At 45.1% G+C, this 23,622-nt stretch overlaps 4 protein-coding genes across 4 annotated transcripts; 1 reads left to right on the top strand and 3 right to left on the bottom strand.

Moving 5' to 3' along the window:
• Positions 1-22: 22 nt before the first annotated feature.
• Positions 23-1,498, bottom strand: MYCTH_2030361 (uncharacterized protein; the record flags this gene model as incomplete). Its single annotated transcript, XM_003658926.1, has 1 exon — positions 23-1,498. A coding segment is annotated over one exon (1,476 nt), but the record flags the coding sequence as incomplete, so codon positions are not given.
• Positions 1,499-1,895: 397 nt separating this feature from the next.
• On the bottom strand, positions 1,896-3,805 carry MYCTH_2295441 (uncharacterized protein). The gene is made up of 2 exons (XM_003658925.1): positions 2,757-3,805; positions 1,896-2,614 (listed from the first exon to the last, which is right to left on the bottom strand). Exons 1-2 carry the CDS (start codon positions 3,546-3,548, stop codon positions 2,033-2,035), a joined length of 1,374 nt encoding a protein of 457 aa, XP_003658973.1. The 5' UTR covers positions 3,549-3,805; the 3' UTR covers positions 1,896-2,032.
• On the bottom strand, positions 3,806-5,734 carry MYCTH_2295439 (uncharacterized protein). The gene has a single exon (XM_003658924.1). The coding sequence runs from the start codon at positions 5,479-5,481 to the stop codon at positions 4,063-4,065; it is 1,419 nt and encodes a 472-aa protein (XP_003658972.1). The 5' UTR covers positions 5,482-5,734; the 3' UTR covers positions 3,806-4,062.
• Positions 5,735-15,992: 10,258 nt separating this feature from the next.
• On the top strand, positions 15,993-16,289 carry MYCTH_2050101 (uncharacterized protein; the record flags this gene model as incomplete). Its single annotated transcript, XM_003658923.1, has 1 exon — positions 15,993-16,289. A coding segment is annotated over one exon (297 nt), but the record flags the coding sequence as incomplete, so codon positions are not given.
• Positions 16,290-23,622: the final 7,333 nt, after the last annotated feature.

Genomic DNA, 23,622 nt, shown 5'->3' with positions numbered 1-23,622 from the left:
ACTTCTCTTCCTGACTGTTCGCCTCACTTGCCTTCTCCGCGACGATTCTCTCCGCCCTCCACTTGGGACCCCAGCGCATAACCACCCAGAGCAATGGCGCCATGAGTAGGTCCAGCAGGGCGATGAGGGTGAAGGCCCAGCCGGGGCCCATGGAGTCGATCATGGGCACGATGGCGGCCGCCGCGCCCGCTCCGAGCCAGCACCTGACCAGGTTGTTGGCCGCCGTCGCCGTGGCCGGCGCGCGCGGGTACACGTCGATCAGGAGCACGCTGAGGATGGTGTAGCAGCCGTTGACGCCGAACCCGAGGACGAAGAGCGTGACCATCGGCCCGGCCACGCTGGTCCGGCACGAGAGCAGCCAGCCGTACACGGCGGTGCCGGCGCAGAAGAGCGCCAACGAGGGGAACGCCACCTCGCACCGGACGCGCTCGACCGCGAAGCCGGAGTTGTTAGCGCCGCCGCCCGCGGCCTGCTGCTGCTGCCGGACCTGCTCGACGCTCAGGCCGAGCAGGCGCGCGTGCCGTGCAAAGTTCCAGTCGAGGGCGCGGCCCACCGCGAGGGACGACAGCGCGGCGCTGACGCCGATGGGCAGGTAGCACAGGCCGAGCTCCAGGTCGTTGAAGCCGTAGCGCGCCTTGAACTGCGACGGGATGGCGCCCACCAGCGCCGTGTAGCCGGCGAAGACGATGCCGCTGACCAGGAGCACCACGCCCGCCTCCTTGTCGGCGCAGATCCGGAGGGTCATGAAGGGGTTGACGAACTGTCGGCGGCGGGCGGCGGAACCCCGGGGGGACTGCGTGCCTCCCTCCTCCCCGGGTGCGGCCGGTTCTGTGTCCCTCCTGCGCTTCTTGGTGGACGGCAGGAGATCCCATAGCGAGCGGTCCCAGCGGGGAGGCGCAAGCGAGCCGTCGCCAACGACGACGCGGGCCGTCTCCGGCATGAACAGGGCGATGAGTACGACGACGGCGGCGGCGCTGATGGTCAGGAACCAGAAGATGGACCGCCAGCCCAGGAACTGGGCGAGGACGCCGCCGAGGGTGGAGCCGAGCGAGAGGCCGACGACACCGCCGAGCGAGACGTAGCCGATGTAGGAGCCCCGCTCGTCGGGGCCGGCCAGGTCGGAGACGACTGCGTTGCCGAGGGCGACGGTGCCGCTGCTGCCGCTGCTCTGCAGGCAACGGAGGACCACGAGGGCCGCGAACTGGCGCTGCAGCGCGAGCCCGACGTTGGCCGCGATGTAGATGGCGAAGCAGACGGCGTAGACGGGGCGCCGGCCCACGCTGTCCGACAGCGACCCCGTGAACGACGGGGCGAGCCCCTGGAAGATCAAGTACACGGTGATGGTCAAGTTGACGAGCGTGCTCGAGACGCGGTACTCCTGGGCGATGGAGTTCAGGGCCGGGAAGTAGATGTTGGTGCTGACGCTGGAGAAGAAGCCGGCGGCGGACACAATGAGAACGATCAACCCCTTCTCCTTGCCGCTGAATATGCTATAAGGCGTGGGATCCCGGTCCGTCACCAAGACTCTCCCTGTATTTGAGTCATGTCGTCTGTCTGTTGACCCTACGCCGGCAGACCCAAGGTCGGGCGAGCCTCGCTCCGGAGGAGTATCCGTTCTAGCTCTGTCGACGGCTTGCGGTGACTGTTGGTCCTCCCCAAGATTCTTCGGCCTCGATGGTGACGTAGGCGCGTCGTCAGGAGCCCGCCCTGGCTTTTCGGCCGCGGTTCCATGTTGTTCTTGTTCTTCAGGAGCAGCCATTTGAATCGTCTGACAAACCACACTATCGCTGGGCGTGGGTGATTAATTATGCGTTCTTGTACACACCTGCCCAAAGGACGGGTCTCCGCCCTGATAAATTCGACGAGGAAGTCCATTCCGGTGTTGTTTTCTTGTTATTCTCATTTGAGGCACGGATCACCGTTCAATTGGTCGGCATTATCGGAGTAGCGAACGCGCGCCTTCCATCCGGCGTTTAGCGGCTTATTTCCATCATACGCGACCATATGCATCCAATGGCGGCTTGCTGCTTGTTTATGCCGGCGCCGTGTATTCTCTTCGGCCTTCGGTGGAGAACAGAATCACGACTGACTTTTCTGACAATTGCAGCTTCTCCCTCTCGGCCTCGCAGGCTCGTTTCAAGGCGGCCAGGGCGGACGCGCCGCAGGGCCCTGCCTGGATCCCCAGGGCCTCCAACTCGGTGACGGCGCGGTGAGCTTCGACGTCGCTCACGACCACGGAAGCATCTACACCGGTTCGGAGAACGGGCCATGCTACCGTCGACAGCGTCCCGCAATTCATCCCACACATGATACTATCCTGCGTCGGCACGCTGACCATGTTCCCTGTCTCTAGCGACGCCCTCAAGCATGCGGCCGTGTCGGGCTCGACCCCGAGCACAGCGGCAGCAGCAGCACCAGCACCAGCAGCACCAGCAGCAGCACGACTACCACCCTGAGGTTCCCTCGCCGGGCGTTTGAAGTGCTGTGCGACAGCTTGGGCAATCGAGCCGCAACCTACTGGTACAACGGCATGCGTGGCTGGCTGCCCGCCCGTCACGCGCAGCACCTGTGTATCCAACTCATCGAGCATGGTCTGATACCCCTCAACTACCCACTTTGATCACGTCCGTCAGGGTTAAGTCAGTCTCGTTTGCTTTGCGAGCATTTCAGACACAAGCGGGGAAAATCATAAAATATAAAAGAGCGAAGGCAGTTAAAAAAAGGGAAAAATGGAAAAGAAAAAAAGAAATACGAACCTGCGGCACGGTCTCGTATCCCTCCCACCCGATATCCATCACCAGCAGGGCCCCGTCGTTCTCCTCGGCCGCGCCCCTCGCGGCGTCGACAGCCGCGTCGTAGCTCCCCTCGACCACCCTCACCTCGGCGCCCTCGCCCCGGATAAGATCCCGCGTCGTCTCGGGCACGTGTGCGGGCACGTACACCACCGCGGCGGCGCCCAGGTACGCAGCCATCCTGGCCACCGCCCGGCCCCAGTTCCCCTCGGTGCATGTGACGATCTCGAGTTCCAGTCCGAGGCCCATTTCCCTCCCCGTCGCCGTCGCCGTCGCCGTCGCCGTTGCCGCCGCCGTTGGCCCAACCACGGGTGAGTCGGCCCCCCACCCGCCAGCTCCCCGCAGCGAGTCAAGGAGCCGCGAGACCGCGGCGTGGTGGTCGAGCCCCGTCGACCGCCGCTGCAGGTGCTCGGCGACGGCGCGGTAGACGGCCCAGGAGGCGCCGAGGATCTTGAACGACGGCAGGCCGAACCGCCGGGACTCGTCCTTGAGCAGGACGTGTCCGAGGCCGAGCTCCCGGGCTACCGAGGGGAGGCTGTGGAGGGGCGTCTCGGCATAGCCGGGGAGGAGGCGGTGCAGGGCCAGTGCAGGGGCCCGGGAGGAAGGAGGGGGATGGCGTTCACGGGTCTCTGTCGGAGGAAGAGTGCTTGTCCCGTCCTTGTCGGGGCCGGGGCCTGCGGGGGCTGCGGCGGTGTTGCCGGCGGCGACTGCGGCGACGGCGGCGCGGTTGACGTAGACCGGGGACGGGTATGGCATAGTGCCGAAATTGTGTAGTATTTTCCCAAAGGATAAAATATCGATCAACGACTGCTCCGATGCTTATCCCTGCGAGGTCGTAGTGCGGGGTTTCACTGTTCGGTCATGAGGGGAAGGGGAAATCAAACCAGGGGGGCAGGGTGCCGAAGGGTTCTCCGTCGGACTTTGGAAAGCCAAGAAGAGAAGAGAGGCAGGGTAACCACGGGGACCCAAAAAAAAGTGTAAGGTGATTAACGAACGCGCGGTAGTCAAGAATGGTCGTTGTCGTTGCCATGTCGACATGCAGAAGAAAGTCCCGGTTAAGCTAAACGCTCAAGTACGCTAACAAGAGAATCCAAGCCCCTGTTTCCAAAATCAAAAAAGTTGTTGCATACAATCGAAACGAGATACCAATGTTAGTTTAGTTCATCGGGGCCCCGCGCGCATTTGACAGATCATGGCGAAAAAAAGGCAGAGGAAAATCATACATCATTGCATTCGTAAAAAATGCGCGACAATAGATCTTTCTTCCCCCTCACTTCTCCAGCCGTTGTCTGCTCAGCTGCACGGCAACGTCAGCCGTGGCGCCGTCTATAAAATCGTTCATCAGGACGACCAGCTGGTCCGGATCACAGGTGCGTAGGACGTTATCCCTGCACCAGGGCAGCGTCTTGTGGTCGCACAAGCCCTTGGTCGCCAACAGGCAGCTAGTGGTGGCGCCGGCTTCCAGAACAGAGTAGACGACCGCCTTTGTGATGTTGGAGGCTGTCGCCTGGCACTGGATGTTAATAAATGCCTTGCCCCGCTGGTTCTCCCGCGTCAGCACGCGGGGCAGGGCCTGGAGGATGCTGTCCCCGGTGAGGGTGGCGTTGCCCTCGTCCGTGTACGTGGACAGCGAGTCGACGCTGTCGAGCATGATGAGGCGCTTGCGGTCCCGGCGCAGCTGCTCGATGGTCAGCTTCTTCATGTCCTGCAGGTTGCCGGCCACGATCTCGCCCTTGGCCGGGCGCAGCGCGTCCTCGAGGTAGCGCTTCTTCTCCTCGGCCAACGGCTTGGCGCACGCGTCGGGCACGCCGTCCCAGCGCAGCTGCACCACGATGATCTCGGCCGGGTGGGCGCGCAAGAAGGACACGACGCCGGCCAGAAAGGCGTCGTACGCCATGCCCGGGATGGCGCTGTGCTGGAAGTACAGGCGGTCGGGGAGGGCGCCCTTGGAACGGACGGCGGTGTGGAGGCGCGCGGGGCGGAACTCGAAGTAGCGGGCGCCGATCTTGAGCATGGCCTCGAGGGAGTCTTTCTGGGTGATGGCCAGGCTGTAGATGATGTTGGGCGCGATGAGGGCAATGGCGTCGGCCGACAACTTGTCGGCGAGCTTGGTCAGGACGCGGTTGTCGTTGATGAGTTGGCCGACGACGGCGCCGCCGACGCACCGCAGCACCGCGTCGCTGCTTTCCATGCTGTTCATGCCCACATCGTGGGCCGAGGGCAGAACGAGCCGGCGGAAGGGCTTCTTCTCCAGCTCGGAGCCCGGGGGCGCCAGCTTGGCCATCCACCGTTCATAATTGGGGCTGACGGTGACGTAGCACTGGTGGCGATTGGGCAGTAGGTCATGGCCCTTGCCGGCCTCGTACAGGCCGTACGAGACGATGAGGTCGTCGTGGAAGATGGAGGGTGTGTCGGCAATGGACTCCATGGTGCCACCACTGGCGTTACCCGTGATGGCATTCACGTCGATCCATTGCTCCGTGATCTGTTTACCATTCCGGAAGACCTTGAAGATGAACTTGCCTCGCTTATCGAAGAGGCTTTTGATCTCCGACGACTCTACCTCGAGCGCGACGTCCGAGAAGCGGTGCAGCTCCTTAACCGTAACAGTCCGTCCCGGTACCGACAGCTCGATGGAGCAGCCGTGCGCTGCAATGTAGGTGAAGACGTGGACCCCTTTGCTGGGCATCTCGTCGCCTTGTACTGGCAGTGTGCCACGCCGCTTTGCACCAAAGGAAGAATTATGTACCTGTGGGAGTTGGCCCAGTCGACCCTGACCTGTCTGCGGAAGCAGTAATGCGTACCTTCCCGCTCTGAACCCTTGGATGTGCAAGTATTGCGTAATTAGGGCAGGAATGTGGGGTTCTCTGGGTGTTCCTGTTCCTGTGCCTTGCCTGTTCCCGTTCCTGGCCCTTATTTATGGTTGCTTTCCTTTCATCCCGTTCTTCCCAATGGAGTGTAGAGGGACCGTGGGGTCGGGTGGCAGGGGCCGCCATTAAAGGCCGCTGTCGGCTCGCGGCAAGCAGCCATATCCTGGCCGCGGCGCTGGATCTCGAAGCGGCCCAGGCACCAATCGTGGGGCTTCCTTGTCCCTTGGGTGTGGGGAGCTGAAAGATCCTGCGGGCCAAGCACGGCCAAGCATGACCACCACCACCAAAGACTCGCAACCACTCATCAATCACACACTTTGGGAAAGCCGCAGCAACGCAAGACTTCTGTCATATGCTTTCCTGGGTTAGGGTTGCCCACCATTGTATTCTCCATTTTCCCATGATCTTGACTCGAGGCCGTTCGAACAGTGCCTCTGCCGATGCTCTGAAGAAATGCACGATTCAAGCAGTTGTCACAATCAACAAGCTTCCGGGCAGAGTCAGATGCTCAATGTGAGTAAGAGGCAGAGAGGCCTCCAAATACTACCCTCGACGAGCCACATTCAGAGGTTTCGTCTCGAGTTAGCATGCTTTGCCGCAATCCTGCCTTCGGTACGCGATACCCGAGGAGTTTTGGACAGCCAGTACGGGGTACTTCGTCCGTAATAAACCAATAATTATTTGAAAACTGAGTTCTGGTAGTTTCCTTTTGGTCTTCAATTCTTCTCTCGTCTCATCGTCGATAGGTTCAAGTTGGTTGCTCCCCGCCTCCGTTTTTGATATCGCGAACCGTACTCGAGGTCCACAGAGACAGGTCGTTATTGACTTCAAAAACCATCGCAAATTGAATAGGGATTGCAATCTGTGTCTGCCTCGATAACGCAGGTATTGTTACAGTATATGACTGCTAGTAGGTCAGATCTGACTGACCCACCAACAGGGATAACGAGCCAGGGTGTTAACATATATTTAGACAGCATCTCTAAGTGCCTCTGGCACTTAGAACAATTAACGCTTTTATTACCTACTTCTATAGACCATAATAGTTAGTCTAGGAGTGTTGCCTACGGCGCGAATACCGCTATAGTGTCGTACCTATTTATAGCCTTTTTAGAGCTATACTAATTATAGTTACTAAGCTATAATAAGTAGTACCTACTACTAGTTTGAATCTATAATCTTATTACTAATTATAAGTGTTCAAACGCTATAAGAGACTATTTGCCTAAGTAAGTAACTATATCCCTTTGCTTAAGTAAACGCCTAAATAGTTAGATATAATAGCAATAGTAACTCTATTAAGATCTGATAAATAAGCCTAAATTATAATAAATATATTAGACTTACTACTTTGTCATTAGAAACGCTTATTAACGTTAGGTTTAGAGGCTTACTCTAATAGAATTTTAAATCCTTAAGCTAGTGATATCTCTTAAGGAGGCTAACTAGTACTTAGCTTATATATAAGACTTTAATAACTACCTAATTAATAAAGATTACCTAGAGTTATAGAATCTTAATAAATATATATTAAAAGGACTTATAAACCGCTTTATTAAGCGCCTTCCTTAGCTTATAAACTAAACGCTTATCTTACTATTACTATTAGAAACGAGAGCTACGCTAGAAGTATAAGTTTAGGAGGAATCCTAACTTAGGGGACCTTTAAAGACCTTAAAAATACTAAGTCCTAATGGCCTAGTTTAATAATTTACTATACTACTAGAAACGGCCTTATAAAGGATAATTCTACTTATTAATCTACTAGATCTACTAGAGACACTAAGGCCTAAACTAAACCTAATAAGTCTAAGTTAATAAGATAATTAGATACTAAGTAGACCTATTAGAATTACCTAAACTATAATTATAACTAATTATTATTATTATTATTATTAGTCCTATACCGTTATACTAATAAGCATGCTAGAGCCTCTCTAGTTATATACAAAGGAAACCGTGCCTAATAGGCCGGATAAAAACCTCTGTCCTGCCTTTAACGCCTAATCTAGAGTACTAATACATTATAAAGAAAAGGAGAAGTGGCTAGACTAGCCCTATAGAGGCCTTCCCTCCTTGTTTAGCCTCCTTATAAGGTAGTATTCTAGGAGCCTCCCTAGGTCTATTAGCTACTATAGAACCCTCCTTACTAGCCGATAGTTACAGGCCCCTATACCCTGTAAGACGAGGTCTAAGTCCCTTTAGGACCGTATTTCCTAGGATTCCCACCTTCGGCTTCTTAGTAGGTTTAGGCACTATACGACTAGGTGCTCTATAGTTTCCCTCCCCTAGCTATAGGTATAGTAGGGGGTACTGACCTCTAGGACTTAAACCCTAAAAAGGAAGTCACGGAGGCTAATAGCCCCTATATGGGCCTATACTAATAGGGAGCTCTAGGCCTTCGTTAGGCCCTAGTGCCTTTGTAGGCCTTCCCCTATAAAAACTAGGCATAGGGGGTCCTTGTCTAATATACGCTATATCCTCCTACCGGCTTGGTTAGCCCTCTAGCGGCTGCTCTAGCTTACTACTATAGCCAGTTCCGTAGCCTATAGCCTTCTTTATAGAGTCTATAGGGGGGGTTGACCCTCTCTATAGCCCTCCTAAACCTACTACCGGACTGTCGATCTTGCTACCTCTAGGGCTATAGGCCTTAGTTCCTAGCCCCTTGCCCTAGTCCTTCTCCTCTAGAACCTCTAGCTTAGCCTATTGTAGGCCTATTAGATAAGAGCCCTTATAGGGACCTAGGGGGCCCCTAGGCCTATCCTAGTCTATAGGAGTGGCTAGTCGAGTTTAGCTTCGAAGTCGGCTAGCCTCTTATTAAGATAGAGGTCGAGGGGCGGCACCTAAGCTTCTATTTCGAGGCACCGGATAGGGGTAGCCTTATAGGCCCTAGTAATTACTCGAAGGGCCCTATATTAGGCCTTCGATAGTTCCTTAGCAGGGCCTTCTAGCTTACCCCCTAGCTTGGTAGGCTTATAGAAGTTCGAGGCCCTATAAGCTAGGGCGCTATAGATATACTTGGTATAGACCTTATAGGCCTATAGGAGGCCGGGGCCCTAGGTCTTTGTAGTGAGCCTAGTTAGGGCAAACTCGTAGGTTTCTAACTTCTTAGCTACCTTTATATAATAAAGGCCTTACTATAGCCTTTAGTCTAGCCAGACCCTAAGGAACCTAGCCGACTTTAATAGGGCTATAGTAGTAGTACCCCCTCCGGGCCGTAAGAGCTCTAACGGCTATAACTACTATTTCTAGCCCCTGTTAAAGTAGATAAGCTTACACTTTTCTAGGGCAAAAGCTATACCCCAGGTCCTAGCCTACTAAAGGCAGGCCTTCTAGGCCCTCTATAGCTAGCTATTATAGGCCTTCTCGGCCCTCCTAAAGGCTAGGAGGTTAGTATCGTTAGCAAAGCCTATTAAACTAACTATAGGGCTAGCCTAGCAAATGGCCTAGTAGAGGGAGGCTATATAGAGGATAAATAGTATAGGGGAGAGGGGTAACCCCTATAGGACCCTAGCCCTCATTGCTATATCCTCTATTTCCTAGCTATCGAAGTAAAGGATAGCTACCCTATCCTATAGCCACTCCCTAACCTAGACTACTACCTACTTTGGGAAGCCCTAGCTCTATAAAGTGGCTAATAGCCGGGTGTGGTTAATAGTGTCGAAAGCCCCTAAGATATCGAGCTATAGGAGGGAGGCAGCTACCTTATGCCTCTAAGCCTCCTAAACCTAAGCTATAATAAGCTAGATAGCTAATTCGGTAGACCTATGTTCCTAGTTACCTATCTATTTAGCCGGGAGGAGCCTATAGGCCTTTATAATGGCCGTTACCTTCTAGGTAACTATAGCCTCTAGTACCTTACCTACTATTAGTAGGAAGGTTATAGGCCTATAGCTACCTAGGGTAAAGTAGGCCTATAAGGGTTTGCTAGGCTTATAGAAGACTACTATCTTGGCCCTTTTAAACTAGGCTGAAAAATAGCTAAGCTATAGGCTCTCTAAGGCTAGTTTTGCTAGTATTCGGTAGAGCGGCCGCCTATAGGCCTTTAATAGACCTATAGGGAGGAGGTCCTCCCTTAGGGCTTTCTATAGGGCTACCCTAGTCAGAACTACCTTAACTTCGCCTACTATAACCTCTTAGCTTATTTCGAACTTCGGCTCCTAATGGTTATTTAGATCTAGGTCGTTAATATCTAATAGGTCTGCTTCCGGGTTCGGAAAGAACTTATCGGCTAGTGCTTTAGCCTTCTATTAGTAGGTTATAAGCCCTCCTTCGAAGGCTAGGAGCTTTAGAAGGTCGACTAGTAAATAGCTTTATAGCCTTGCCTATTGCTCTAGCCTCTATAGTAGGTCCGGCCGGTTAGTTAACTCCTATAATATAGCTCTCTAGCTCTTAGTCTTTATAGCTATAATAGTCTTAGCCTAGTCCTATAAGGCCTGCCAAAGTGCCTCCTATATATAGGGGTTCAGGGTGCTCTTATAGGCTCTCTCTACCTCCTTAGCCCTCTTCTAGGCCTCTTATACCTCCTTTATCTACTATCAAGCTCGTTTGCCACCTATACTAGCCTTCTTTACCAGAGCTAAGACCGAAGCTATCTCCCTAAGGGCCTCTATAAGCCTGTTAAAGGCCTATAGAAGCTCCTCTAGGCCCTAGAAGATAGGCCTAGCCCGGGCCGATACCTATCTACCAAGCTAGAGTAGGAGGTAAGCCGCTTCGGCCTATACGACCTCCTGATCTAGGCTACTCTAGTCCTACCCTTTGCTAGCTAGTATAGGCCTACTAGTCCCCTGGAAGGAGACGTATAGTGCCTATAGGTAGTAGTCGGATTTCCTATATTCCGTAATGTCCCTATAGGTTACTTTTAGCCCGGCCGAGGCCTAGAATAGGTCTATTATAGAAGGCTGGCCACGTTAGTCCCCCTAGGGGGCCCTAGTGACTTAGCTATAGGGTATATATAGGTTAAGGTCTTACTAATTTATAAAGCTAAGGAGGTCCCTAGCCCCTAAACTAAGCCTATCAAATAGGTCCTAGACTAGGTAGTAAAGGTTAAAGTTACCTATAAGAACCAGGGGGTAGGTTAGCTAAAGTAGGGCTAGTAGGTCCTATAAGAGGGCCTGCTCCCCCTTGTTATTATAGACTAATTAGAGCTCGAACCCCCTCTCTCCTAGGGCCAGAAAGGTCACCTTATATTAATTCTCCTCTACCAAATAGTCCTACTAGCTAACTAAAAAGCGCTTAGCTACTAGAATAGCTGCCTTGCCCTTAGGCTTATAAACTAGGTAGTATTTTGAAGCCTAGGGGTAATATATTAACGCTATAAACCGGTTAATCTACGGTTCCTAGATAGCTAGTAGGTCATATTTAGCCTCCTCTAGTAGGACCTTAAGGGCCTGTTTATTACCTTAGGTATTCTACTAAAGGATCTTAATTTATATTTAAGGTAACTAGAGCAGAGGCTAAAGGTATAGTAATTAGCTCTATAACTGTTACCCCCTTAGCTAGTTATGAAAAGGAGGGGGTTCTAGGCTATAGAAATAGGTCTATTAGGCATTAAATAAAGTACTCCTAACCGCCTGTTAGGCCAGGGTAGGCCTCCTATAGGGGCATTTGGCCCTAGTTTAATAGTGGTTATTATCTTCTGGCTAGTTACTAAACTCAAAGGCTACCTTCTAGTATAGTTGCTTTAATAGTTAGAAGGTTTAGGGTCTATACTAGTAGGCCTCCCTAGCCCTTTCCTAGGCCTTAACTTTCTTTAGGCAGCCCCTATACTACGCTATATAAGGGCCCCTATAGGCTATATACCTATAAGGGAGTTAGTTAGAGTAGGTAGAGCACTAGGCCTCCCTAGCCTTCCCCCCTTCCCTATAGGCCTTTATACTATAATAGCTATAATAGGCCGGCTACTAGTAATACTACTAGGTATAGCCAAAGCTCTAATACCTATAGTATTATCTTAGCTCTAGAGCATCCTAGTAAGGCTTATAGTCCAGTACCTAGGTATCCTGGACTATGCCCTCGTTATATGCCTTCTAGGCCTCTTTAAGGTCCTATAGGCCTAGAAGTACCGTGGCCTACTTCCTCTACAGGCTCTTTAGCAGCCGGAACTTGACTATTTCGATCGAGTATAGGCCTATAGCCCCTTTAAAGTCTTATACACTAACCCCCTATAGCTCCTCCTTCTAGACTCCTTTAGCTAGGACTATATAGGCCTTGCCAACCTCTCTAGCCTTCTCTCTAAAGGCTATAGCCATCTATCGCTTATTAACCGAATACTGATCCTTAATAGCCTTGTCTTTAAAGACTATTACTATATCCCTACTTAGGAGCTTCCTAGCTATAACGGCTCCCTAGCGGCTAGAAGCCCTATTAATTACTTAGACTATTTTAGCTAGGGTTTAGGCTTTAAGGTTCTCCTATAAGCTTACGTTCTATATTGTAATCTCTTATAAGGCCCGTAATAGCACTGCCTTGGCTAATGGTAGGCCTCCCTAGGGGCCTATTACCTCTTATTACGAGCCTATGGCTACCTACGCCTAGGTAGGGCAGGGGGTAGCCTTTAGGGCTTCTCTAAGCCCCTTTTTGATTTCCTTAGCTATAAGTTCCTATAGGTTTAGAACTAGGCTTATAATAATAGTTATAAGGCCTTATGAGAGCCTATTAGCAAGGTCTTATACCTTGCCTTGTTTAGGGCTTAGTACGAGGTTAACTAGTTATATAATAAGACCCCTTAGCTCCTTGATATCTAGGGTAAGGTAGGCCTATAATAGGCCCCCTTTTAATTAGTTTAAAGCTATAGGCCTCCCTACTTAGTAGCTTAGCGTTAGGCCTTAAATCGACGTTACGTTTAGGGGCGCTAGGTAGTCTATACGGCGAAAATTTTGACGGGCACGCGAGGTACGGTTAGATTATAGTCGGGTCTGGTTCCTACGCCTGCTGTGCCTGTTGTATACCCGTAATGGCTCGTGTGTAGTTGAAAGTAATGCCGTTAGATAGCATTTTTCGAGAGCTTTCTAGCGATGGTAGTTTCGTATGTTTTGGTAGGGTATTTGTAAAGATGTAAGAGACTTATAGGGTCTATTAAATCTAATAAGCAATTATAACTAATGTACTAAGGGAGCTTCTAGAAAGGGAAAAACCTTAATAAGGGTCCTCTTAAAACCTTTGACTAACGGCCTATTTAATGAAAGGATTGCTAATAGTAATGCCGATACTAGTAAGAGATACCTTAACTAGGGGGTATATACCTTTCTTACTATTAGATTTAATCGAGGAGATAATTATAAGACTGCTCTAATAGGCTATAGTTAGACTCCTATAGAACGCTATAACTAAACTAATAGATATTAGTTCCCTTTAGCTATAGCTAGTATATATATTACTATAACTAGCTACTAACTAGGTATAAAAGATTACTAATATTAGTTTACTCTAGCTAGATATTAACTAAAAGATTACCAATGGCTAGCTAATCTTCTATTATAAGAAGATCTATTATTATATAGATGCTAACCTTTAGATTAAGCGTATCTATAATACGGTTAAAGGAAACGTCTCTAAGGAACTCCTTCCATAGAATGACCTATAGGTATTATTCTATAGGTTAGCTCTATAGTAGTATAAATAGTAACTGTCGCCTATTAAGAAGGAAACCCTCTGCTTAAGTATAGAGATATAGCTCTAAAGGATTAAGGAATGGTTTGGCATCTAGTTTAATTAGGTAGGCTAATGGCTAGTCTAGAACAGCTATACTAAGGATGACCTTATTATAGGTGAATCAATCTATAAGTTTGCGATGGACCTCTTCTATTATATCTAAGTCTAGGGAGATAAGACGAACTACTAGCTTTTGACCAGACTTTGGTTAGCAATGACCCTAGCGCTCTATAAGCTCTATCCTAAGCTATAGAAAATAGATATACTTGACTAGTACCTCTTATATATTACTAGAAAATAGGAGGTACTATCTAAAGAGCTTAAAGCCAAAAGGAGGCTATAGAAGGCTATTATATTTAATGTTAAAGATATATCTAACAGACTAAGCAATAGTGATAGCGGTAGCAATAGTAGTCCTAAAGCCTAGGCTAACTAGTCATATACTAAGCTAAGATAGGGTAATCAAGGCTAATAGTACCGGTCTAACCACTATAGGCAAAGAGAGAAATAGAAATATAGGTATCTTCCGCAAGGAGAGCGATACTAAAGCTAGGATTAGGAGCCTTGCCTAAAAGACCGTAATGACTAAGGCAGAGGCAACCGTCCCTAGAGCACTAGAGCCTAGGAAAAGGGCAGATATAGTAAACGGAATCCCTACTTCTAACGGTTCTATCGCTATAGCTAGAAGCATATTAATAAGGATAGCACTTACTATTACTATAATACTATAGTAGTATCTAGTAAAGATAAGAAAGCTAAAGCCGAATATAAAGAGCTTAAAGCTACTAGCTATCTCCTAATTAGCGACTATAAATCCGAGACTAATAGAGATAATAGCAATAGAGAGGTATACTTCCTTAGCACTACTAAGGAAGACTATATCTAGGAAAACGGCAATGTCTATAGGCTCTATAAACAGTTATTCGTAAGCTAAGGAGCATTATACCGCTACCTACGTTAGGATTATAGAAAGAAACTATACCTACCTAAACTGCCAAAGGAGGACCTCCCCTAGGTAGAACGGGACTTTATAGAAGGAGCGGCTACCCTGTTAGAATTGACCGAGGAATAATAATAGAAAACTACACTCCTGTCCTTTAAGCCCGGCTAAGTGGTAGAAGCCAATCTAAGTATAGAAATACCCTTCTACCGGCTAAGGAAAACGTCCTACCTATATATTCCGGTTCGAGCTAACCTAAGAGACTAGACTATAGATATCTATTTTGATATAGGCAGTTTAACTAACCTAGTTAACTAGATATAGATCTCTTAATAGGTAAAGAATCCCTAATGGATTAAGGGCGAGCCTTGTACCTTTAAGGGAGTCAATTTAAAGACTAAGATTAGTAAATAGGTCGAATTTGACTTTTATATCTCAGGGGAAGCTAGGAATACGCTAATTAATGGGTATATCCATATTACGGCCGATATTATCGATAAACTAGCTCTAAAAATGCTCTTAGGTACCGACTTCATAATGGCTTATGGTGTTAAAATTAACTTCGTCAAGGGTATCCATATCTTTAGATCACTAGTAAATATAAAGGTTTATAGAGACGTTATAAAGAAGAACCCTAAGCCTAACTCTTGAAAGGTTACTACTATCTAGTATATTGTCATTCCTATATACTCTACCTAGATAGTCAAGACATACTTTATTCTATTGCTTAATAATATTCTAGAGAACAAGTACTTCCACTTTACTACTAGCTAAGATAGAGGCTAGGATACTATAGTTAACTAGTATATACCCTAGGTAGCTATTGTTAGAAATAATACTAATACCCCTATAGTTATCTAGAAAGAAGACAAGATTAGCTACCTCTTAGAATACTATAGAGAGGATACTACTGCCTAAGTTAATATAAGCAATATAGAGGATATATAAACTAAGGTTTAGAATGGAATTACTAAATAGGAGCTAAAGGAAAAGCTAGAGGGAGCCTAGTACGTATATTACTAGGAAGATACTAGCGACAATGGCTAGGACCTTTAGCCGCCGAACGGAGTCAACTTCTATACCCTATCCTATAGTATTAAGAAACCTAACGATATCCTAGCCATTAAAAGCAAGGATAGTATTAGTATTACTAATGTAAATCCTAAGTTCACGCTTAAGGTAAAGGAACTTCTAGATAGATATGACCTTTACCGTGATAAGGGAATCGTACTAATGCTAGAAAGCTAGAAGATACAGATTAACCTAGTTAATAGTTAGTAAAAGCAAGTCTGTATGGTCAGACCGTATCTAATAGGGCTTAAAGATTATAAGGCTCTAGACAAGTATTATAATTAGCTCTAGGTATCTGGCACATTCACTTTTATAGATAAACTAACCCCTATTATATGCCTAGTATTTATTGTATAGAGGAAGGTTTCCGAAAAGCTAGGAGTAAAGGTTGAGAAGAGCCGAAGTATAGTCAACCTATGACTATTAAATATAATTACGGTTCTAGATATTTACCCCTTGCCTAACTAGGACGACATTATAGCTGCTATAGTTAGTAACAAGTTCTTTATAGCCTTAGATACCTTAGGATTCTTCTACTAGTTACTAGTTACTAAGGAGTATAGTAACTATATAGTAGTTATAAGCTACTATGATCTAGAAAAATCTAATATAGTACTTATAAGTTTTAAAAACATACCTATATTTGTATAACGCTATATAGATAGCCTTTTCCTTAAATACCGCCATTTCGTTAGGGTATATATTAACGATATCATTATCTTTAGCAAAATAGAGGAAGAATACCTAGAATATCTATATACCGTTTACGAAATCTCTAATAAGGCCTATATTTATATTAGTATAGCTAAATCCTTTATAGGTTACCTAGCTATAAGACTCCTTAGGTACGTTATAAATAGTAAAGGTATTACTAAAACCGACAACCGTATTACTGCCTTTAAGAAGCTAAAGTTTCTAAATACTCTCGATAGCTTAGAGCATTACCTTAGAATGGCTAGATAGCTTAGGAAAGGCATTCTATAGTTTAATGCCAAAGTAAGGCTACTCTAGGCCTAGAAGACGGCTCTAATGGTAGCCGCCCGGAAGGAAGGAAAATTGAACCCTAGGAAAGCTAAATATACCCGGAAAGCGGTCATATCTACTATCAAATTCACCCTAACCAAAGAGGAACTTGAATCTTTCTAACTATTATAGGAGCACTTATATAACTAGGAGTTCCTCTATCACTACTGCCTAGAAAAGCCTCTATTCCTAAAGCTAGATATATATTATAACGGTTATAGCGTTATTGCCTTCTAACTTAAAGGCGACTGGGATAGAGAGAAGATTCCTAGTAGGGACATTCTTATAAGTAAAGTGTAACCTATTCTATTTATATTATAGGCGACTACTAATATAAAAAGGTACTATAGATATACTATAATAGAGATTACTATACTTGTCTAGGTAATTAGGAAGCTTAGGAAGATAGTCTAATCGAATAGGTATCTAGTTAATGTCCTTACTAACTATACTCCTATAAAAGGGATTATAAAGTATACGTCCCTAATTACGATAGATCTAGCTAAGGCTAATCTTAAACTAGCTAATACCGCTAATTACCTATCCGGATTTAACCTTAATATCTTCTATATCTTAGGAACCTTAAATATTATACCTAATATACTATTAAGATCACCTATATAGGAATAGGAAAATCTAAAGGTTAAGGATAGCCTAGCTAACGAACTTAGAGACATCTAGAGCGAGTAGTAGGATAAGGATATCTTTATAGTAGACATGACTATTATAGAACCGGTGCTTAATAACGAGTTTAGAGCTAGGATCATTACTAGCTATTCTAAGGACCGTAAGTACAGACCTATCTACTATATATTTCATAAAAGCGAGAAGGACCTAGTTAGAAATGACTAGGATAGGGTTAGAAAACGTAGATAGCTAAAACTACCTATAGGACCGTTTGAACTAACAAACGGGCTACTTTTCTATATTGACTTCGATAGTACTAGGAGACTCTGCCTACCTAAAAGCTATATTAACCTAATCCTTCAAATTGTTTATAATGATATATACTATTTCGGTGAAAACAAGATAATAAACGAGCTTATAGCTATCTATTTCTATAAGAAGGCTTAGAAAGTTTTAAAGTTCATATAGTACTATAAGGTATACTAGGCAAACTTGACTAACCGGAACCTACTACTAGGGGAACTCTAGCTAATTCGGACCTAGCCGATACTATTCTATATAGTAGCTATAGACTTTATTACTAACTTGCCGCCGGCTCTAGCCATAAGGACCCTCTAGTCACTTAAAGGCTATATACTAGTAGATATGCTCTATACTATAATATATAAGTTTAGTAAAAAAAAGCTACTTATAATAGGCTACTAGATATATATAGCTAAAGAATAAGTAACTATACTTCTAAGGACCTAGATATTTACTAACTAAGGTATACTTACCTAGATCATTAGTGATCACGACCCTAAGTTTATATCCGACCTATAGAAGGAAATATTCTTACTACTAAGAACCAAGCTATTGTTTTCTATAGCCCACTACCTATAGACCGATAGCTAGTCTAAACAAATGAACCAGATAGTAGAAATCTATGACAAACCTAACTCAGACTTCTTCTAAAAGGGTCCAGACGGAGGTAGGTAAAGCGGGACAAGCAGGCAGGTCGTCTAAGGGATTCGGTAAAGCCAAAGGGTTCACAATAACACTTAGAGTTGTCTCTTACAGTAATTAGCAATACTTGGTATAAGTACTGTGATTGTGATTGTTACCATTGGTGAACTCCCAGAGTTCGCCAGAACGAGTGACTATATACAATTTCCTTGTCCTTCCCCCTTGAGTCTTGATCGTGCGATCGCTACTACAATCCTGCGATCGTTACCTAAGTGTTTGTCTTGATCGAAGTGCGATCACTGCGATCACTTCCTGATTAGTCCTTAGGTCTTGTGGTTCCTGATTGGTTCTGTGCGCCTTGCTGGGTCGCCTTATATAGCCAAATCGTGATATGATGCCCTTCCTTTAGGTCTTTCGTCCTCGAAAGACTCCGGTCTGTTTTAAATAGCGCTAACGTCCCCTGTCTATATGTAATTGCATTTCCTAGTCTCTTCCTTCCTTTGCCTTCCTACGATATTATTAAGATAGCTAATTGTATAAGAAAGAAGTCGAAATCTAAACCTGCTATATCGACTCTTTATATTAATCACCTCCTTACGGCGATTCTTTCTTCGGATAGCCTTTTAATAATATGTCCTTATTTGCTATATAAATCTAAAGGCCTTAGTTTATATAAGGTCTCGAAAGCTGACTCTTCTCGATATATAGAGTACGTCCGTAACAAACGCTCGAATTGTAACGTTCTTAGCGTCTCCCCTGCCTAGCTTCGGTCTATCGTAGCTTAGCATCAGAAACTTGAGGATGAACTTATAGCTGCTGAGGAGCGGGTCCTTCGTCTTCAGAAGCAAAAACGGATATGGTTTGAGAAGATGATAAGGGCTATTGCTTGGGGTATTGACAGTGTAGAGGAGTTGGAGCGAGTAGAGCGTGAGGAGGCTACGGCGGCGGTAGTAGTAGAGGCTTCTGGGGTTACTACGTCTTCTTCGACCCTATCTCGCCTATCTGCCGATTTCGGATAGCTTTGGGATACCGTATATCCTAAAGTTCCTTTAGATCCGTCTTTGCTAGCCAATTTTAGGTTAGTTTCTAGTTCGTCGCTTTCGGTCGATTAGGGTTCCTCTAATAGAACTGCTGAAGTTTCTTAGGGTAATTCAGGTTCTTAATAGGTTCCTATGAGTTATCTTCTGGTCTAAAATCAAGCTATTTGACTAGGTACTATAGTTCCCTGTTAATAATGTATAAATCTAGAATTTCTTCGACGTCCTATTCTTCTTCCTTATCTTCTACTTCGATATATATAGCAACCTTAGCGTTCTTTGGTGCTAGTTTGAGAAGTGAAATATAAAAAACATCTGTCTGTAGTTATATAGATAATAGTAATGATAGTCGGTAGTTAGATGTTAAGATTCGTTCTTTGATAACGAAGGGTCTAACCTTCTTAAAGTCTAGCTTTATACTTGGTTATTTGGTTTGTAAGTTCTATATAATCAGGTAGACTTTATCTCCCCTCTCTAGGCAAGGTCCCTCGAGCCTATGTTTGTCGTAGTAGTTCTTTATTCTGGTTTTGACAAACTCGAGTTCCTTCTTAAGCTTCTCGTATAGTGTGTATATCTGTTCTGCTTTGACTGCTGCTCTTGGCACTATGACCTCTAGTCCTTGCCTAAGGTTTGCTTTATATCTGTAGTTCGCGAAGAACGGTATAACTTTAGTCGTTTCTGTCAGCGTCGTATTATAGGCAAGTTATACTGTTGGTAATAGTATGACCTAGTCGTCTTGCTAGTAATTGACGTAAGAGTGGAGGTATTGCTTAACAACTTGGTTTAGTCGCTCCGTTTGTCCGTCGGTCTGCGGGTGATATGCTGTTAATAGCTTGCTATTGATACCTAATTGTTACATTAACGCTTACTAGAACTTCGATACGAACTTGGTGTCTCTATCGGTGATCTATTCTTACGGCCAAGCATATATTGATGTAACTTGCCGATAGATCATGTCTGCTAGCTGTTTAGCTATCTAGGACTCCTTATAGGGAAAGAAGTATACCTATTTAGTTAGGCGATCTACTATAATAAGAATACTATTGTAGGTTACTCCTGTAGCTATGTCCTTAGATTCTAGTAGCTTTGTAATAAAGTCTATTGTGACTAAACTCTATAGTTTGTTAGCTATTAGTAGTAGCTAAAGTAGCCTATATAGCTTATGTCGTGCCGTTTTACTTCGATTATAGATGTCGTAGCTCTATATAACTTCCTTAACTCGTGCCATTAACTATAGAAAGTCATAGTATCTCTTGACTTGTGCGACAGTCTTCGTAACTCCCTTATATCCTCCGAGTTTTGACTTATAGAGTTCTTAAATCATTTATAGCTATTGGTCTTTGTCGTAGATATACGCTTTGCCTTGGTACTAGAGTTTCTTATCTTTCTCTTCTACTCTGTCAGGTACCACTAGTCCGGGTGCTACTTAATACTATGCCTCGTTAATCCTTTCCTCTTGAAAGATTACGTAGCATTTTAGGAACGAGTCAAGTAGATTATCTTCTACAGGTGTCTGCGTTTCGTAATATAGCGTTCTATCTGTTCGTTCCTTGAACAACGGTAGTGTTGTTCCCGTTCGTCCTTTTGTATGATCTGTTCGTCGACTTAAAGCGTCTGCTCGTGTGTTCTCTTTGCCCTTCTTGTAGCGGATCTTAAAGTTAAATTCCGCGAGGAATTCTACCTATCGTATTTGTCGTCTATTAAGCTCCTTTGTCGTTATAAAGTATCACAGGTTCTTATAATCCGTATATACTTATACTAGTTTAATTATACCGCTAAGGTATAGTTACCATTCCTTGAAAGCTTCGATAATTGCAAGTAGTTCCTTGTCATAGATCGGATAATTAAGATATAGTCTATCGAGTTTCTTTAAAAAGAAGGCTATAGGATATAGCTTCCCTTATCCGTCTCGTTATCCTAATTGTCCTCCGATGGCGTAGTCTAAAGCGTCCATTTCTACCTCGAATGGCTTCTTAGGGTCTAGTAGTACTAGTACTAGATCTTTAGTAATGGCGTTACAGATCTATATAAATACTTGCTTGTATCGCTCTTCCCATTGGAATTTAGCGTTCTTCTTAGTAAGTTCGTATAAAGGTCATATGATCGCTCTAAAGTTCCTAATAAACATCCGGTAGAAGTTCGTAAATCCGATAAAACTTTGTACTTCTGTAACTGACGTTAGTCATAGCCAATTCTTAATAGCTTTAACCTTTGAAGGTTCTATCTAGATTTATCCTAGGGATATTTCGTATCCTAAAAACACCGTTTTCCTGACGTGGAATTCGCTCTTTTCCTTGTTAACTAATAGCTTATATGTATATAGCGTGTCTAGCACTACTTCTATATGCTTCCGGTGTTTGTCTATCGTCTTGGAGAAGATAAGTATGTCGTCGAGATAATATATTATAAATTTGTTGAGAAAGGGTCGGATAGCTTGATTAATCAGGGCTTAGAACGTTGCCGGCACGTTTATAAGTCCAAATGGCATAACAAGGTACTTATAGTGGCTATAGGGTATCCTAAAGACTATTTTCTACTCGTCACCTTCTTTGATCTATATATAGTTATAAGCCGATAGCAAGTCAAGACATGTAAAATATTAGGCTCCTGCTAACTGATCTTAGAGCCGTAAGATCAGTAGTAACGGGTATCGATTTTTCATAGTCTGTTCGTTAAGTTACCAATAGTCGACGTATAACTATAGCTTTCTATCTTTCTTAGGCATAAACAGGATTAGGTAGCCTGCTAACGATATCAATAGGCAGATATATCCTCTTCGAAGGTTTTCCTCTAAATATTACTTAAGTTCTTCGTTCTATATCTAGCTTATATAGTAAATCTTAAAGAACTTTAGTTATGCTCCTTCCTTAAGCTTAATCTTATAATCCTATAGGCCGTATTCTAGTAATCCTTCTAGATGTTTTAGTTCGAATGTTAGGTGTCCTTTGTATTCCTTCGGTACTTCCCTAGTCTTGTCTTGTCTCTTGGTTTTCTAGTAGTATACGAACTTGGTTCCGTCTATAGCGATGCTAGCGATTTCTCCTGTCTCAACCTACTACTCTAATTACAGTGCTCTATATTCGTCAACAGAGAGAACAGCTATCGGCGGTTTAGCTCGTTCCTCCTATCGCGATATCGATGTCGTTATGCCGCCTCTTCCAGAGTCTATAGTAGTCTGCCTGCTACTATCTATCTTTTACGGTAGATCTATAGGATATGCCTTTCTCTAAATATTGTCTGCTTACGATCCTTATATGCTCCCTATCTTGTTAGTCGAATACAACTCCATTTGGGGTTGTAGGTAGCTACTATTCTTCTAGCTAATGTCTAGGTTATAATCTTTATACCATAGTAACCCTAATATTATATCTTTGTTGTTACCTATATCTACGATGCTAAATACGACTACTATAGTCTTCCCTATTATAGTAATGTCAATTGGTTTAGTCTCCCTATATACCTATTATATCGGAAATAGCCCTTTGACTATGCTATGCTTCTGCTTCATTCTCTAGGGTATCTATAGCTAATTTACAAGTGTCGGCGAAATTAGATTTATCTCTACTCCACTATCTACTAGTACAAGCATTTCGTGCTGTTTCTACTATGCTATTATCTATAATTGCTTGTCTTGCCGCCATCGTCTAAAGATTATAGCGATTTCCTATATTTCTGCCGGGAGGTCTCGATATAGTGGTCTCTTACACTAGTTCCTCCTATACTATACTGCCACTCGCCGCTACACGGGCATTAATAGTTTCCGGGCCCCTTGAAGGGCCTTGACCTATTTCCTAGGTTAGTGTTAACCTCTTTAGTTATTTGGCTAATAGCAGCTTCGTCAATCGTACTTATCTCTATAAGCCATTAAGTGCTTACGGCTTCCTACCATTAGGTCCGTTCTACTTTCTATTGTATATACTATAGCTTCGTCTGAAGCTCCCGAATTTGCAATTTCTTTTCTTCCGCGTGATAGAGGTAATCGTTACTCTAGCACGAGTCCTATATGTCTCGTCCGGTTCCGTAGTGCCTAGGCTAGGCTCGTCTTAGAACTATTATAATGCTTTCTAGATCGTAGGCTTCGATCTTCTAGAGCAATTCGGCCGCTCTGTTTCCTATATCGTAGACCTATTCTATAGGGTATAAGCTTCCGTCCTCATTTTCTTGTCAGGTCGGCCAGTGGTTATTTTCGAATTTGTCGCGGAAGTGATATCGACATTTGTACGCCACACACTAGAACCAGGGCACTTACGCATATGCCTCGTGTCAAGGGTATAGTCACATAGTGTCGCCTAGGAGGTATTAGAATTCTTTTCTAAATCCTTCCTACTATATATAGACTATAGGTACTCTAGTGCTAAGATAGGAGTATTTCTTCTAGTAACTTTCCTATATACGCTTGTCTTTCCCACGGTTTGCTCGCATAAACTAGTATTCTAGGTTCCACACGTCGTTACTAAGTTACTAATCGTCAAGATACTTAGTATAGCTATCAGGCCTATCATATATCACAGGTTGTTCTCCTTTGATAGTTTCTATAATATATCGGAGTTCCCTTATCTTGTCCCTCATTCTATCGCTTTACTAGGCAAGTCAAATCAAGCGTTCATCCTGTTTATGTAGTTCCGTATTAAGCCGAAAAACTTTATTATAGTACTATTCGATTT

Source organism: Thermothelomyces thermophilus, chromosome 1 (genome assembly GCF_000226095.1).
Source record: "Thermothelomyces thermophilus ATCC 42464 chromosome 1, complete sequence".
In the NCBI taxonomy this organism is placed as follows: domain Eukaryota; kingdom Fungi; phylum Ascomycota; class Sordariomycetes; order Sordariales; family Chaetomiaceae; genus Thermothelomyces; species Thermothelomyces thermophilus.
This window is presented reverse-complemented; position numbering and strand designations above follow the sequence as displayed.

Excerpts from the sequence above, each read along its gene's own strand:
- MYCTH_2295439 (XM_003658924.1), bottom strand. The coding sequence starts at position 5,481 with ATGCCCAGCAAAGGGGTCCACGTCTTCACCTACATTGCAGCGCACGGC.
- MYCTH_2295441 (XM_003658925.1), bottom strand. The coding sequence starts at position 3,548 with ATGCCATACCCGTCCCCGGTCTACGTCAACCGCGCCGCCGTCGCCGCA. Across the intron at positions 2,615-2,756 it reads GATACGAGACCGTGCCGCAG|TGGGTAGTTGAGGGGTATCA; the intron begins GTTCGTATTTCT and ends ACGTGATCAAAG.